The sequence below is a fragment of the Lepidothrix coronata genome, unplaced genomic scaffold, assembly GCF_001604755.1.
Source record: "Lepidothrix coronata isolate B3197 unplaced genomic scaffold, Lepidothrix_coronata-1.0 Scaffold151, whole genome shotgun sequence".
In the NCBI taxonomy this organism is placed as follows: Eukaryota; Metazoa; Chordata; class Aves; order Passeriformes; family Pipridae; genus Lepidothrix; species Lepidothrix coronata.
Genome location: NW_016690331.1, coordinates 2,262,115 through 2,278,392, shown reverse-complemented (window position 1 = coordinate 2,278,392; position 16,278 = coordinate 2,262,115). Strand labels below are relative to the sequence as shown.

General features: G+C 37.5%; 1 protein-coding gene across 1 annotated transcript in view; it reads left to right on the top strand.

Annotated features, from left to right (window-relative positions):
• The first annotated feature begins 4,511 nt into the window (after positions 1 to 4,511).
• Positions 4,512 to 16,278, top strand: part of LOC108504052 (sodium channel protein type 5 subunit alpha-like) — a 16,180-nt gene continuing 4,413 nt past the window's right edge. Inside the window, 10 exon segments of the mRNA XM_017828649.1 lie at positions 4,512 to 4,561; positions 6,492 to 6,792; positions 8,217 to 8,335; positions 9,470 to 9,571; positions 10,421 to 10,549; positions 10,786 to 10,877; positions 12,982 to 13,188; positions 13,799 to 13,862; positions 14,468 to 14,612; positions 15,930 to 16,115. Coding sequence (XP_017684138.1) covers positions 6,520 to 6,792; positions 8,217 to 8,335; positions 9,470 to 9,571; positions 10,421 to 10,549; positions 10,786 to 10,877; positions 12,982 to 13,188; positions 13,799 to 13,862; positions 14,468 to 14,612; positions 15,930 to 16,115 — 1,317 coding nt within the window. The 5' untranslated portion in view covers positions 4,512 to 4,561; positions 6,492 to 6,519.

The window sequence follows — 16,278 nt, the reverse complement described above, 5'->3', positions numbered from 1 at the left end:
TTACCCTGGTCCACCCCCAGCCCACCTCTTGGGAATTAGGTCTGGGCTCGTCCTGGGACCCTTTACTTCGTCACGTCGGTCTTCCTCGGAGTACAGAGTGCACACAGTCACACAGTTCTTGACTGTATCTTGAGGTTTCAGGCTAGGGAACAAATGTTCTTAAACAGTAGAAGGCCTACTTAGGAGAGAGACTAAACATGCTTAAATGGAATTCAAGGTGTAGTTGATATGGGGAGCATGGTATGGGGTAAGAGGGTTGGGGAATGTGTATCTACTGTGCTAAGGGTAAGGGTAAGGGAATAAATGCAACTGCTTCTAAAATCTACATTTTCTACACAACTACTTCTAAAACTTATAAAAATTAGAAAAATCAAAAACCTTAAGGCGAAAATATCAAGAACATGGACTAAATTAACAGTAATTTCTAGACTGACATTAATTTTAGTAATTTCTATAACGATCATTGTCTTTTTGTTGTTAACCTTTTTTTCACTCAATATTCTGAGGAATAATGAATGAAAGTGGGAAGAAAACAATGCTGTTACTATGAGACCAGTTTTCTGCCCCCTCCTCAGCACAATTAAAAATACCTGTCTAAATGTTTTGGTGTTAGCAGTAAGTCCTAAAGTGCTGCAGATAAAGATCTAATTGTCTGTGCTCTCTCTTTTCAAACTGTAGATATTACAATGTGCAAAGAGGGCTCTGTTGGAGTCTGTGTTTTCTCCCTGAGCCCCATTTTTCACAGGGACAGATGGATGGAGAAGATGCAGCAGAATAAATATGTGCAGGAAGAGAACTTTTTTGCATTTCACGGCATTAGGTGGTGCATCCCTATAAATGTGGGTGCTTCTGACCATGGCAGTTACGGTGCCATTATAGCGATGCTTTAGTGATCTTCAAAATTCTGCTCTCTTAATTGAACTGATCTCAAGAACATACTCTTGTTTTCTGGAAAAATAACTGACACTGCAAAAAAAAGTCTTACTGTTGCTTGCCCCACAGGACACTTAGGGTTTTATTTCTTTTAAAACCACTTTGTTTCCTTCACTGATGGTCCCAATCGAGCAAAGTGTTTGATCACTGTTTGTGTGTTTGCCTTCATTAGGGTGGCCTGGCTTTTAAGGACAGCATAGTTCCTTCAGTAGAATTCTTCCAGCAAAGCCCAGAGTAACTCCCTTACTGTCAGGAAAGATTTATGTCCCACTTAATAAGGAAGAAAAAAACTTTAGAGAGTAATGGATTCTGTTGATGTAACTAAGAGTGATAACTGTAATTAGCACCAGGGCTTGCCATTAATGTGTTTGTGTTACTGTCCAATACCTGTTGCTAGCAGACTTTATACATTTATTTAAATAAATACAAGCAATTTCAGATCCAAGGATAAATGTTGTGGGGTTTATAGTGTGATACTATACATATTTTGGACTCTGATCTTGTATATAAGAGATAATATATTTGACTTTCAGATTTTGTCTGTAAAAGGTGTAATGAACATACACAATTGCCTGGGAATATTAAAAAATAGAAAAGATGGAATAAAAATGAATAGTATGTAATTCTAATTTCTAACCAAAAGCTTTTGCTACAAGGTAAATTTGGTACCAATATTTAAATGTATGCCTGAAAATTCATATGGTTAAAACCTTGGAATGAAAAGTGAAACAGGAAACCATTTGCTTTCTTATATTTTACACATATATTTCCAACTGAACTAAAATCCCTCTTTGCTTTTAATAAGTGTAATTATAATTTCAACAGAAAGAAAATTGTGGATTAAGACTTAGGTGATTCTTCAAAGGTATCACCCAAGCATTTTCCCTTTTGTATAGTATTGTCAGTGAGATCACAAAATTTCATTTACTGCTGTCAGAAATGTAACCAAGCTCCTCCCTCCATCCCTCCCCCAGGTATTGCAGTACATAAGAAAACTTTCTGCATGGGAGATGGCCAGGGAGCAAGGATGCTCTTGGGAACAGAATGGTGAAGGTGAGAAAACAAAGACTTTCTGCCTCTTTGGAGATAAAAGCCAGACAACATTAGCTTCAGAAAGCAGTGTGAAGGTTTTATATTTTGAAGAGAATGTTGTAAGTATTTTGGTTTTGCTAAATATTTTTATACTCTGTGAAATCTAAATTGCCTATTTTCTTAATTTATGTGAATTTGAACAAAATATTCAGGGATGTGTTTGTACAATTGTGTGTCTATACATATAAAAACATGTAGACACAGGTTTTTAAGTCTTAGATGTTGTTTATTTGAGGTACAGGGAGCAGCTGCATAAGAAAATGTACCTTTAATGTAGAATCACTATATTGCTGTAAATATATAGCTCTTCCTATAACATCCATGTACCAGGAAAACATTTTACTAAATATTGATATATTTTTCATATTAATTACTGACTGCCTTTTGTCTTGTTTTATTGTTTCAGCTTATGCATGGCATTCCTCAAATCAGCTGTAGTACTGTTTAATCTTAGTTATACTCATCCTGACATAGTGAATTTTCTTTACATACACAAGTCTGGAATGTTTTTCTTACAAAAATGCTGGTGGGTGATTTTTTTCAGAATATTTAAGGAGTGCACAGTGCAGCCTGTTGCATACATTTCAGATTTTGGAAGTAATGAGTGATTATATTATAGCATATTGTATTATACTGCATGTTATTATTTGGATATTTTGAATAACTTGGTATATTACATTTGTTAAAAAAACAAAACCAAACCAAACAACACCCCCTAAAGAAACCCCCCCAGGCAACCAAGTGGTAGATATTTATCCAAACAATCCAAACACAAAGTTTTTCTTGGTTTGAGGGAGCAAGCGTGAAGTAGAGAATGAAGGACAAAGTGCTAGTTGGAAGAAACGGACATGAATATTTGAAACAACCATAGTCCTTTAGAACGTCCAAGTTTGATTTTATAAAGGACTAAAATCTCTTTGATCTGCTGATAACTACTGAGATTTAAATAAAGAAAATTGCGATAATTATTGAGTAGAAGTATTTACTCTTTATGAAAACTGAGTAGGTGATAGCTGTAGCTTTTGGCAAGGTATTGTACAGCACAGAAAAGAGAGTTTTGTCTGTCCTGTTTCCTAAAGTGTTGCTCTGAGCTGCTTTCTCATTTTTTCTTATTCCAGATGAAGAAATGAACACATCTTTATTCCCCTGTGGAAGAATCTACTAAATGCATCCTAACACCAAACTAAGCAGTTAGTTTACTCTTTATTTTTTCAGATCCAGGTGCTCACAGGAAATATTCGGTGGGTGGCTCTTGAGAAGGGAATGGATAGAAATAATCTGGGACTCAGAAGTGGTTATAATATGTGCTAAAACTAGATTGAAACATAAATAAGCACATTTTTATGTTTATGTTCCTTCTAGTTTTCCTGTCTCGAGAAACTCCTCAAAAATGCCCCTTCCTGACTTTGCTTGTGTTTTACTGTGCAGTTCTATGAGTTTAAATTCCACTTTTATGGACTCTTGGAGATCTAATGGTCAATAGTTTGATTGCTGTTACCTTGCCACATCTAAAAGGAAGTCTTTCTGCTTTTAGGGAGCTGAAAGGAGTTCTGAAATTTGTATAGATGGAACCAAATCAAGGAGCTGTGTATAAGGCTTGAATTTGTATTTTGTTTTTCAATCCAAAAGTCTAAATCTGTTAGTTATCATCTCTAATGATAAGTCATTGCCCCAGGAAGCATTTTGTAAATTGTGTCTCTTAACACTTTGTATTAATAGATTCATTTTTTGGCATTACTTTGCTATTCTAGAAAATTGTCCCAAAGCTCAGCTTTTATCTTAAAAAATATTAATAGCAAATTGTACTTTAGTAGTGCCCAGTGTCTGCTTCATTTAACGAGTTGCTGTTCACCCCTTTCTATTGCTTTGCATGTCATTTGTTCAGTAAATTTGATCAGTCTTTGTGGAATTCCTTGGGTTTTGACTTGAAAAGCTGCTGTGTCATTTTTGCAGTATCCAAGGTCAGCCTTAAGCCAGTTAGACTGACCTCAAAGCTGGGCTAGCTATGCACACTGAGTTCACTTCCTCTCAAGAGGAGAGAAATAATAAGTTCCACTTTCATTTCAAAGCAAAAGTTGAATTTGAAGATGTGTTTTTGTATCCCTGATCCTGCCAAGAGTGGTACTTTAGTAACTGAAGGTCCCCTCAGTGCATTAGTTGAGGTGTTTGTATAAGGCACGAACCCCACTCTGGCCGAGTCTGGAGCGAGATTAACTTTATTACAAAAGGCAGCAGTTTAAATACGGCGTTCAAATGTGTCACATGATCTCTCAACCAATGACAATCAAGTGCTTCATTGAGCATGCGTGAGAGACCGAAAAACTACAAATTCCATAACTCCTCATTACATTTTTCCTACCACAATTTGTATCTCTTACTGATGGACCACTGTCTGCTGCGGGGCCAGAGATATCAAAACCAATTGCAACATTTTCAATTCTTAACAGAATATAAATGGGAACTTCTTTCATGTCCTGTAGCGGAAAGAGCAGATCTGGACTCGAGCACTGTATCTGCCTTTAGCAGCATACTTTAGGTAGTGTGTTGTTGCAATTTCCTTGTAGTTACACGCCCAGGTTTGTTCTCCCAGGTTCTAGAAGAAATCACATTCAGTTGTCCTTCAGCTACTTCTGGGAACGCTGGTTCTGTGTCTTCCCTCCCAGAATCAGTAACTAGGGAGACTTTTCTGTCTAATGCAAAAACTGAAATTATTTCTAAGGGTAACACTTTACCTCAGTGTCTTGACTTAAAAATTCAGCTGGTTCAGCAGCCTATGATGAGGTGGCTGAGTTCAGCTGAGCTTCAGGAATTCTGAGTAGTCACTCTGTCTTTTTAAAACGATTTAGCCACCTGTATCACAAGGATTTTTTTAGTCACATATTCTTAGCTTCCTCTTTCCTAACCCAAGTCACAACCTGTAAATACTTGGCAGCTGTTGAAAGGCCAAAAAGTCTGTTTTTCTATATGAGCACTAGTATGTGGCTGGTACAGGTCTGTTGAAGAAATCCTCTCACATTGTCCATGAATGCTTGTCCAATTATGACTTCTGGTCACTGTTGCTGAAGGGAATGTGTAAGGTTTTTTTGCTCTTGATCACTGCTTTTGTCAGATTCAGTCTTCACTTTTTTCAAAAATTCATCTCCCAAATCCATAATACTAAAACGATGTTTGTATTTGCTAAAACTTTTTCCTTTGCTTCATTCATTACAGCCAAAGTAGTTCCCTAAAAGCTCAGTCTCTCTGTTGTCCTTAAAATTGCTTTGAAGATCAAATTGATCTTCTTAGAATTAAATAAAAGTTAAAAAAAAAAAAAGAAAGAGCATCTTGGTTTTTGCTTTTTCTTTTGAGCTTTCAATTGGAAATGGATCTCTGTGGTTTGGCAAAGTACCAGTTCTTTGGTTATATGCTTCCATTTTGTTACCATGGCAAATTCTAATCTCTGAGCTGTGGTTTCTGATCAGATCTGAACTTGCTTGTAAAGTCCCAGAGGCAGAAAAGAAAAACCACCCAAGTCCCATAAACCCAAACAAAATTGTTGCACAAAGATTATTGTTTGCATATTCTTTTTTAAGAAATATATTGGCATCTGAAGAAGAGAGCTGTAATTACAAGAGGGTATTGATTCTCTAACACCTATGGTCCATAAGTGAGCTCACAAGACAGAAATGAAAAATGCAGAGTGTTTCAAAGAATTAGGTGTTTATCTTTGTTGGGGGTTTGTTTTACAATACTCTTTCTTTTAAATGAATGAGCTTCTAGTTGGTTTTGCCTTATATCCTGGGTGCATCAAACAGAGCAAACACAGGGGTGGCCTCCTTCACATGGGGCACAGCGTGCAGTTCTGGGCCCCACAATTTAGGAAGGATGTGAAGGTCCTTGAATGCACCCAGAGGAGGGCAGAAAGGCTGGTGGGAGGGCTGGAAGGAATGTCCTGTGAGGAGGGGCTGAAGGCTTTGGACTTGTCTAGTTTGGAGAAGAGGAGGCCAAGGGGTGACCTCGACACTCTCTACAGCTTCCTGAGGAGGGGAAGCAGAGAGGGAGGTGCTGAGCTTCTCTTCCTGGTATCCAGTGACAGCATGGGTGGGAATGGTACAAAGCTGCACTGGGGTGGGTTGGGGTGAGACATTTGGAAGAATTTCTTTACCAAGAGAGTGGTTGAACACTGGAACAGGCTTCCTGGAGGGGTGGTCCATGCCCCAAGCCTGTCAGTGCTCAAGAGGCACTGGGACAGTGCCCTTAGGAACAGCTTTAACATGGTCAGCCCTGAATTGCTGAGACAGTTGCATTGGTTAGTTGTTGTGGGTCCCTTCCAACTGAAATTCCTGTTCTACTCTATTCTATTCACTTTTGATGTGGGATTTCATAGAAGTCAGAAATCATTTATCTAATAGATAGTAGTTTAAAGCTGTGTATTATTTCTGTTATTTTCTAGGTATTCATAGCTTTTTTTCTTCAATTGCCTCTAGCACTGGAAACAAACCTTCAGAAGGAAAAATGGATCGCTGGTGTTGGTCATCAGAAACTAACAGCTTTCGACGTTTCACCCCTGAGTCTTTGGCTGCAATTGAGCAAAGAATTGCTGAGAAAAAAAAGCAGCCAGACAAAGAAAAAGAGAAAAATAAGGACCAAGGAGTTGAAGCAGAGCAACTTACTCCCCGGCTTGATCTGCAAGTCTGCAAAAAGCTGTCATCTATTTATGGGGACATTCCATCAGAGCTCATTGGGGAACCCCTGGAGGATTTTGATCCGTACTACAGTGATCACAAGGTTAAAACTTCCAAAAGCATTTCTTTGCTTTAACTTTGTCTGCTGAACTCTTAAGAGATAGTAAAAGCTCTAGTTGGGAGATACTGGGTTTTGATTGTTGTGCAGACAGGTCTTTCAACATTCCTGACATCTTTTGGAGTGCTAAGGTGTGCTCTGCTTTATGCCATGAAGAGGTATCTTCAGTTCCAGTCAGCAGTCAGATTTAATTATGAAGACATAATGCACACGATTGATACACTTCTACAGGAAATATATTCTGGGAAAAGGGATGCTTTGTTTTGCAGAGCAATTCCTATGATGCCTGTGAGGCTGAACTCCCTGTGGTATAAACAGTGCCTGTCCAAGAGTAGATCATTTTCAAATTGCAGATGCTTTCACTGAATTACAAAGATTATACCAATTAGGGGAGGCATATTTGAGGTATTTCCAGCACTCTGCATAGCAAACCCCTGTATTTGCATAGTTGTAAATTAATTTTCTGTTATTTTATGTCTCGTTGGCTTTGTTTATTGTACCATATTTATATTGCAAATCCTCCATACGATTGCAAAGGGGTTGGTGTTGTTGTCTGTGGGAGTGTCTAAAGTAGATGCTGTAGGAATCCCTCCACAATTAAATGTCTGTTGTATGATTGCTTACTGTTGAGGGGGACTTGACCTGAAGAGCAGGAGGTTCCATGCAGTGCTGTGCTGCTGTCTTTATGAAATGACCAGCAAGGCATTGGAATATAGTAGTTGAATGGGAGAACATGCAGAAGACTTTGTTCTTCCATAGATTTGTTTTCTCCAAGTAATCAAAGTAATAGTGTTGATGAAGAGAAACTGAGACTGATTCAGTTGAAGAAATGTATATTAGGAAACCGTGTTTTTTGTTCACGATATCTTGTTTTTACGTGTAGCACAAGTATGGAATTGCACGGAACTTGAGGTAGCTTAGAAGGAAATTACAGTGTTGCTTGATAATTTGGGGATACTTCAAATTTTTAATTTTTTCCTGTGGATGTCTGGGATTCTGGCAGTCCTACACAATGTGTATTTTGTAAATAAGGTTTTGTAGCCTGTAAAACTATCCAAGAGCAAGGTACTTCGGAGTGTGACCGTGACTATTGTTGCAGTCCTAGAATAGTAATTACTGGTTAATTGCTTTAAGTAGTTTAATTACTTTGACCAAGTGAATATGATTGCTTGCCCTTCATTCTCATGACTGCTTCTCCCTTTCAAGCAGTAATGCACTTTTATAGTTACTGTCTTTTCTTCCAAATGTGTATGGCCAGGTCACAGCTCCAAGTAAGAAAACAGGAAAGCTTTACTCATAATTGAAGTTTTATATAGCTCTAGATGCAGAGTTGAAAACCTGAATATTTACTTTTTGGGGAAATTTAATTAGCTTAAAAATTTCATATCCTATGAATCTTTTCTTTGTAGACTTTTATGGTGCTAAACAAAAAGAGGACTATTTTCCGATTTACTGCCACACCTGCCTTGTGTATATTTGGTCCTTTTAATCCAGTCAGAAAAGCAGCAATTGAAATTCTGACCAATTCATATCCTTTCATTGGTTTCCCTTATTTGAATTTTAAAATATTCTGTACCATTTTCTGTCATTCTGTTCCTCTCTTTATATTAATGTGAATATAAGCTTATATGGCTGTGATAGAGATTTTTTAAAGTTGTATTGAATCTAATGTTACAACAGCTGAGATATTTGCATGATGTTGGTGCTGATATTTAAAATCAATTTTGCAGATATTGGTATGAAACAACCTTTAGAGGCTATTGTATGACATCGTAGCCCTTTTCCAGAACTTGTTCGAAATCTCTGCTGTGGTCACAAGGTTAAATTAAAAACATACAAACAAATAAACAAATCAAAACAGGGACTCCCTGGTTTTTAAGATATGAAAGATGGGATTTATGGTGAAGCTTTGCTGAAAGAGTCTCATGTTCTCCTAAGAAATGTGTTCCACACTCAAGTTTAGAATGTTCTGAAGAGTGCTCATCTTTCATATTTTTGAAACAATATAACTGTAGTTTGGAGAATGTCAGAATGTGAAGGATTTGCAGGTGCTAAAACATCAAGTGAGTAGTTTCTGCTTTTTCTGCTAAATATCTCTATTCATTTGGAATTATTGACTTGTGAAAATAGATCCTTTTAGTGGAACTTATGTCTGACTTTGAATGTGTATGCCTAGTATTAGAAATTGCTAAATTTAGTATTCACTTTCAATTAAACCTTACATTTAAAAACAAAGTTTATTTAAAAAACACCCCAAACAGTTTTATTACATGGCAGGTGAACTTTCATGAATGTTTTTTCTTATGCATGTTTTCACTGCCTACCACACAAAGTGAGAAAGCTTTCTGAACTCCTGCAGAGCAGGGGGGTGTTTTGCTAACATGTGGATATGGAATCCCAGTTTCAAAGAACATTGGTTATTAGTAATGAAACTTTTTCAACTGGTTTTCATTAATTTATGTTTCTCATCTCTTCTGTTAAACATGTTACATCCCACTTAAGTTCTAACTTAGTTTCTTTGGAAAACACATGAAAAGTCCTGAGCATATCCAAAACCAAAGTCATTATTTGAATGCCTGTATGCTTTCTGTGTGGAAAACAGGACCTTCTGTGAACTTCATTGTTTTATAATGTAGCATTTTTTCCTTAACTTATTATTCACGTGGTTTGCTGTCTTTATTTTATGTACTCTGTACCTCAATTTTTCATTATTGACTGTACGTCAGCTTCCACCAGAACTCAACTGGACTGAGTAAGTATCTCAGTGGCTCTCTGTTCCCTCTTTTTCCATGGATACTAACATGAAGGAGTGAAAAATTTAAACAATGTGGTGATCTAATTCAGGGCCTTGGAAAATTTCACTCAGTCAGACCTCTGAGGAAGATTGAGGATTTTTATTATATCTCCGAGTCTTTGGTGGACCTTCAGTGCCTTTTCTCAGAGGCTCACACCATGTGCCCTTTCCTCTGTGTTGGCTAATTTTGCCATCTGCTGTGACACAGAAGGTTGGCCCATTTTTTCTTTTAAGGATGGAGCCTTTTATAGAGACTGTGGGGTAGAATTCTAACTTAAAATCTCTCATTCTACAGAAGTAACCTGAATGTCTGTTATGGTTGGCTCATGCAAAAACTAGAAAGGGATAAGTGTCCATTCTGGGGGTAAGCATGGTGATAAGAATAGGTTAATTTTCTGTAGGTTTGCTTTCCATGATAGAGTTTTTCTCAGACAAAAAGTATAAAATGTGCAAACTTTACAGGCTTAAATAAGCCTTTGTTCAATTGTTCTTTTGTTCTATTGTTCTGCCAGAATGTTGAGGCCTTGTGATTTTCCTGCCTTATTTAGAATATAAACACAGTGTTAAAAATGTTTGCTAAGGAAGTGTGAGCTATCCTTCACCTAGAAATAATATCGTAGGCTTCTGTGAACTTTTGTGGTTACAGATTTACTACCTGCAGTCTTACTAGAATTCAGGAACACATTATCTGATACCCATGATGCTTCAGAAAGTAATATAATCTGTCCTACCATAGAAAATGCCTGAATGTGCCTGAATGTGACTCAATCTCATTAATGTTTTTATTTCTATAATCCTAATATACATTTTCCTTCTCAGAATTGCTTTTACTGGCGTATATACTGCTGAAATGTTGATAAAAATACTAGCAAGAGGATTTGTTTGGAATGAATTCACCTTCCTTCGAGATCCGTGGAACTGCTTGGATCTGTCTGTTATTATTGTAATGTAAGTACAACTCAGTTGTTCTTTTACACTGAAGGGAAAAAGCCACAGATAAAATACTATTTGATGTTGCTGAAATTCCTGAGAGTGTTTGGCCTCCTACCTGCTAAAGAGTTACTGTGCTTGAACCACCATTTGCATATATCCAAAGAGAAAAATAGTCATAGACTGGCTCAACATGGTTATGGTTTGAAAAGCAACATCCTTGGCATTCAGTTATATGTGCTTTCATTTTATAGGTATGTTGCTACATTTGTAGATATAGGCGATGTTTCACTTTTTGCATCTGTCAGAGTGCTGAGGACTTTGAAAGCCATTTCAGTAATACCAGGTAAGGAACAATCTTACTGCTATCCTCTCCATTTCACCAGTCTACTGATTCTGATTCCTCTCCTGTTCTTGTCCTCAGCTTTCTGGTCATTTTTTGTGACTGCTGATGGTATCCTGTAATATTGTATATATATAGTTGCTTTTAGGTGTGACTGTTTTACAGTTTGTAGTAACTCTCAGCAGCATCCTAACAGAATTGTTTTAATCATCTTTCCTCCAAATGGTTTTGACAAAGGCAAATTTAATTTCTGCATTTTTCGTCCCAACACTGATGTTCAATTTTACTTAGTCCGATGCCTTTGTTGTTTTACTTTTGTGTTCTCGGAGCAGCCTCCTCTATTTGATGTGTTCTCTTAACATAATATGGTTATACCTCCATATTTCTGTTTCCTTAGCTTAATTAGCTTGCTAAGATTCATTGGCTTAATCATCTTTGTTTCCTCCCGAGAATGCTGACTTCACAATATTTGAGACTTTCATTTGTTTCCTTGCTGACCCCAGCCACTATCTGGATTCAGTGTAATACTTTCAGCAATATGTTGCATATACCATCCAGATACTTGATATGTTTCCAAGTCATGCCCCTAACTAGGATATCAAAGGATGATTTCGGGGTCTACCTGCAAAAATTCATTTGAAAATCTGTCAATGACTGTATATGTTGTCATAATATATAGTAACTTTACCTCTTCTATGTAATTGAAAATATAGTTTTGATTTAGCTCTGAAATTATAGCAGGAATTAAACATAGAAAGTGTTTCATTTTATTGTCAAAACCACACAAAATACTTTTCCTTTCATATTCCGCATGGAGAACAGAGATCAAATATAATTTGACTTTTTTTCTTATGAAAAATCCTGGATATCCCTGTCTGCTTATATCATACCTCAGATTCAATGATTCTACCTCAATATTGGTCTTTAGTTTATATATAAGGAATTTTCTCAGAATCCCAGAATGGTTGAGTTTGAAAGGGACATCTGGAGGTCGTCTGGTCCGGCCTCACTGCCCAAGCAGGGCCACTGAGAGCTGGTTACCCAGGACCAAGTCCAGACAGCTTTTGTGAATCTCCAAGGATTGAGACTCCACAGCCTCCCTGAGTAACCTGTGCCAGTGCTCAGTCACCCTCTCAGTAGAAAAGTGTTTCCTGATGCTCAGATGGAACATCCCATGTCTGGGTTTGTGCCCATGGCCTCTGGTCCTGGCACTGGGCACCACTGAAAAGCGCCTGGATCCATCTTCTTTGCACTCTCCCTTCAGATTTGTGCAGACATGGAGGAGATCCCCCTTGAACTCTCTCTTCTCCAGGCTGACCAGGCCCAGCTCAGCCTTTCCTCGTGGCAGAGTTGCTCCAGTCCCTTCACCATGTTTGTGGCCATTTGCTGGACTCTGCAGTGTGTCCATGGGCCAGAACTGGAGCCAGTAGTCCAGCTGTGGCCCCACCAGGGCTGGGTAGAGAGGAACAATCACCTCCCTTGACCTGCTGGCCATATTTTGCCTAACACAGCCCAGGAAACAGTCACCCTCTTTGTCACAAGGCACTGTTGCTGGATCATGTTCAGGTTGGTGTCCTCCAGAATGCCCAGGACTCCTTCTACCAAGCTGTGTTCCAGCTGGGTGGTCCTCAACATTAATATGTTTCCTTACTAATGTCATAAATGTTCTTTTGCTTTTGAACTGGTGGCATCTGTAAGGGATTACCTTCTAAGGCAGAGTTCCCCAAGGCCAGCAGAAGCTGTCCTTCACTGTAATGTGTATTTGGCACAGGGTGAAGTACTTGTTTAGTGATAATCAAGCACAAAAACAGAAAGCTGCCCCTATTCATTAAAGACTTTGCTAGACTACCATCTTAATTTAGAATTTGCATGATAGTAAAATTAGCGTTAGTACTAAACAGAAGCCAAAGAAATTATGATTAGGAAATATAGGGAAAAATGCTTTAGTCACTCCTATGCTTTCTTTTACCTCATTTAATACTCAGAAGTTACAAACCCATTTACTCTGATTGTTTTTAACAGACTTGCAACTGCTGTGTCTTGTCATATGGGAATGTCACTGCATTCCTCTTCTCATTTTGTGTATTATTGGATCTTATTTTTCTAGGTTTGAAAATCCTGGTAAATTCAATTGTTGAATCTCTTAAGAAACTTGCTGACGTGTTGATCTTGACTGTATTTTGCCTGAGTATATTTGCCCTAATAGGCCTCCAGCTTTTTATGGGCAATTTAAGGTTCAAATGTGTCCTCAATAATACTGTGTACAGTGACTCATTATGTAAGGATCCCAAGATCTATGTACCAAGTGATGAAGGTAAATGTTGTTCTTTTCTCCCTTTACATAATCTGTGTATCTTCCCATGTATGTCTTGATTTTTTACAGAGATGTGATAGTTGCATGTATTTCTCCCAAGAAGGAAAACCCTTCCGTTTGCACGAGTCTTAATAGGAAGTCTCTGGGACAAGGGAATGTGAAATTAGTGAATCTTGGATTTGGAGAAAGATCAGTAGGCTGTGGGATAGATGGGGCTGAGTTTTCTATAAGCATTTGCCTTTTAACCTGTGCATGGTACAGGGATCCTAATTTTAGGGGTACTGCACAGGGAATGGTTATTTTTCCATCACTTTTTCTATATTTCAGGGATTTTGCCTACTTCTCACAGAGATTCTTACTTTTAGCAGAGACCAAATGAAATCTTACATTGTGAGTTGTGCAGTAAATAGTTGCTAATTTTTTTTAATCTTTCACAGAGACAGATCTGCTGAGAATCAGCCCTATACGTCCTTTGTTGTGAAAGGATCCTTCCCAGAGCTTTGATCCATCAGGGTGTTTATCAAGTGCAGTAAATGTATGGTTTCCTGTCAGAAGGCTGTCGAAACTGATAACTTCTGATTTTATGATTCCTTGATTTATTTTTTATTAGATATCTGCCACAGAATGAATGACTCTTCTGACATATTGCTCTGTGGGTTCAGTTCAGATCCCGAGTAAGTGAACAAAGCAGTTTTAGTACTTTCTTAATTTGTTCCTCCAGATGTACTGTGGTTTAATTTCTGGTCTAAAGGAATGGTGATGATTTTTCAGGAGGATAGGGTGCTTGTGTGTCATTAAATTAAAAGGCAGATATTTCACCTCAGAAAAAGAATGAAGCACAAGGATGCAACCAGTTATGTATGTAATTTCTTGCTAACCACGGGGAATGTAATGGTAAGGTAGAATGATATAAATGAGGAGAAGAAGAGACCAGTAAAGACCTGTAAGATATTAATAAACTCTCCTCTCCTCATCTTGGAGAATTATTTAAAAGTAAAAATAATTCCATTTTCCCCCTCTCTGTGTATTTGTTTGCACGTAAACAACATCAGAGGAGACTTTTTGTCTAGTCCTAAACTAAGATTTGTGTCTAGTTTTCTCTGATTAGACAAATGGCTTTCTAGGATGGTTTGATATAAATCAGCTCTTCTGGCAGAATGAAACTGGGGACTAATGAGATGGACTTTCAGATAAACTGAACAAATTTGGTGTTGTCTATTGGGTGCTTTCAGGTACCATTAAATCTCCAAGTAAGTATTGTTTAATCTTTTGGGGTTAGGAAAGAGTGCCCAGAAAACTATACCTGCCAGAAGATTGGGCAGAATCCTGACTTTGATTATACAAGTTTTGATCATTTTGGCTGGGCCTTCCTCTCTGTATTCCGTCTGATGACACAGGATTCCTGGGAGCGCCTCTACAGACAGGTGGGTACTTTTATTACCTGATAGAATGACTTGACACATGCAATTCAGAGCCACTAGAAAAATCTCTACTGGTTTTAACCTTACTGACACCACATTTCCTTCAAAATCCATGTAAATATTAAGGAAGTAGGTTCAAGTGACTAAGCTGTAACACCTTCTGCAAGGGACATGGAATGGGAGCAATCCTGCTGGGAATGCCCATAGTTCTGTAGGAGAACACACTGGGGGCAGTGGTTAAGAGTGAAATATGAGTATGGAACCACCCAAGGATTGGGATATACAGCAGATCCAGCCAGTGAGCTCCCTGCTGCTGCAGGGAGCGTGAGTTCTTGTTGCCTTCCTTGTTCCTCTTCCTTTTAAGTCCTGACTCCTCACCAAACCTTTTGGCTCAACACTTTAGTTTCAGATCATTTTTGACAACTGTCATTAAAAATTTGGAGGCTTGATGTTTTGATTCAGAGAGTTGAATGTAACTTTTGAATTCTGGTGGGTTTTTTTTTCAGAAATACTATAAAAATGCATGTAGACAACTCTCTGGATGCCTTATGTCTATGCGATGCCTTTGCTAGACAAGAATTATCCTCTGCCTTGTTCTGTAAATTTCATATTTTCCATCTTAACTTTTTTTTTCCATCAACCCTTATTAACTTAAGACTTCTTTTTTGGAATAGATATAATTTCTTTTTGTCATTTAAATGTCTCAGAGCTTAATTTTGAGCCGTCTCCTCTGCTGCCATTTAAACAAATGTAAGAATAAGATAATCACTCTCAATATTGACTCTTGATTCTGTAATTATAACATCTTTCATGGTTTTTTAGATAATCCCATCTTTATTTCTGAGTTTCATTAATTTCTTCTGTAGTCACCTCTATAGCTCTTCAGTGCTGAAGTTGTCTTCTCATAACTTAACCTTTGATGTTCATTTACCCGATTTTCTGGGAGATATTTAATTGAATTTAATTTTAAGAATGGGTCTTATTAATTCTTCTGTGCAGTTTAAGGTATTGTTATGAATATTTGAGGTGTTATACTAGAAAGATAACATGGTGTGAACATAGAGAGGATTTTAAGAGCTGAAATCTATTTACTTCAAGGCTGAGGGAACTTTTGACTGGATTTATTTCTAGACCTTCTGTATAACTTGGACCAGAGGCTGATCTTAATAATTTAATAAAAATAGTTGTTTAATAAAAATAGTACAGTATGTAAACCCTTTGTATTGCATAGGAAAAGAAATTTTTTAAAGTTAGTTTGAAATTGTGTTGTAAACTTTAGTTTGTTAAGAATATATCACAACTTTTACCTTTTCCTCACAGACTATCCGTACATCTGGAGTGACCTCCTTTTTTTTTTTTGTGATATTCATCCTTCTCTGCTCATTTTATCTCTTCAATCTGATCTTGGCTGTGGTAACTACGGCGTATGAAGAGCAAAACAGAGCTGAAACAGAGACCAAGAAAAAACTACTTCAGGAAGCCCAAGACATTATAAAGAAAGAACAGGTTTGTAAATTATTACATATAATAGGTGGTTCCTTCTGTTTTCTTCTGTATGTGAATTAGGGAAATGATGTTTTGAATTAAACGTGTGCTTCTTACAATACTTTCTCACACTTCAATTCTCTTTGTGTCTCTATAAATCCGTGTGTGTATGTATATATGTATA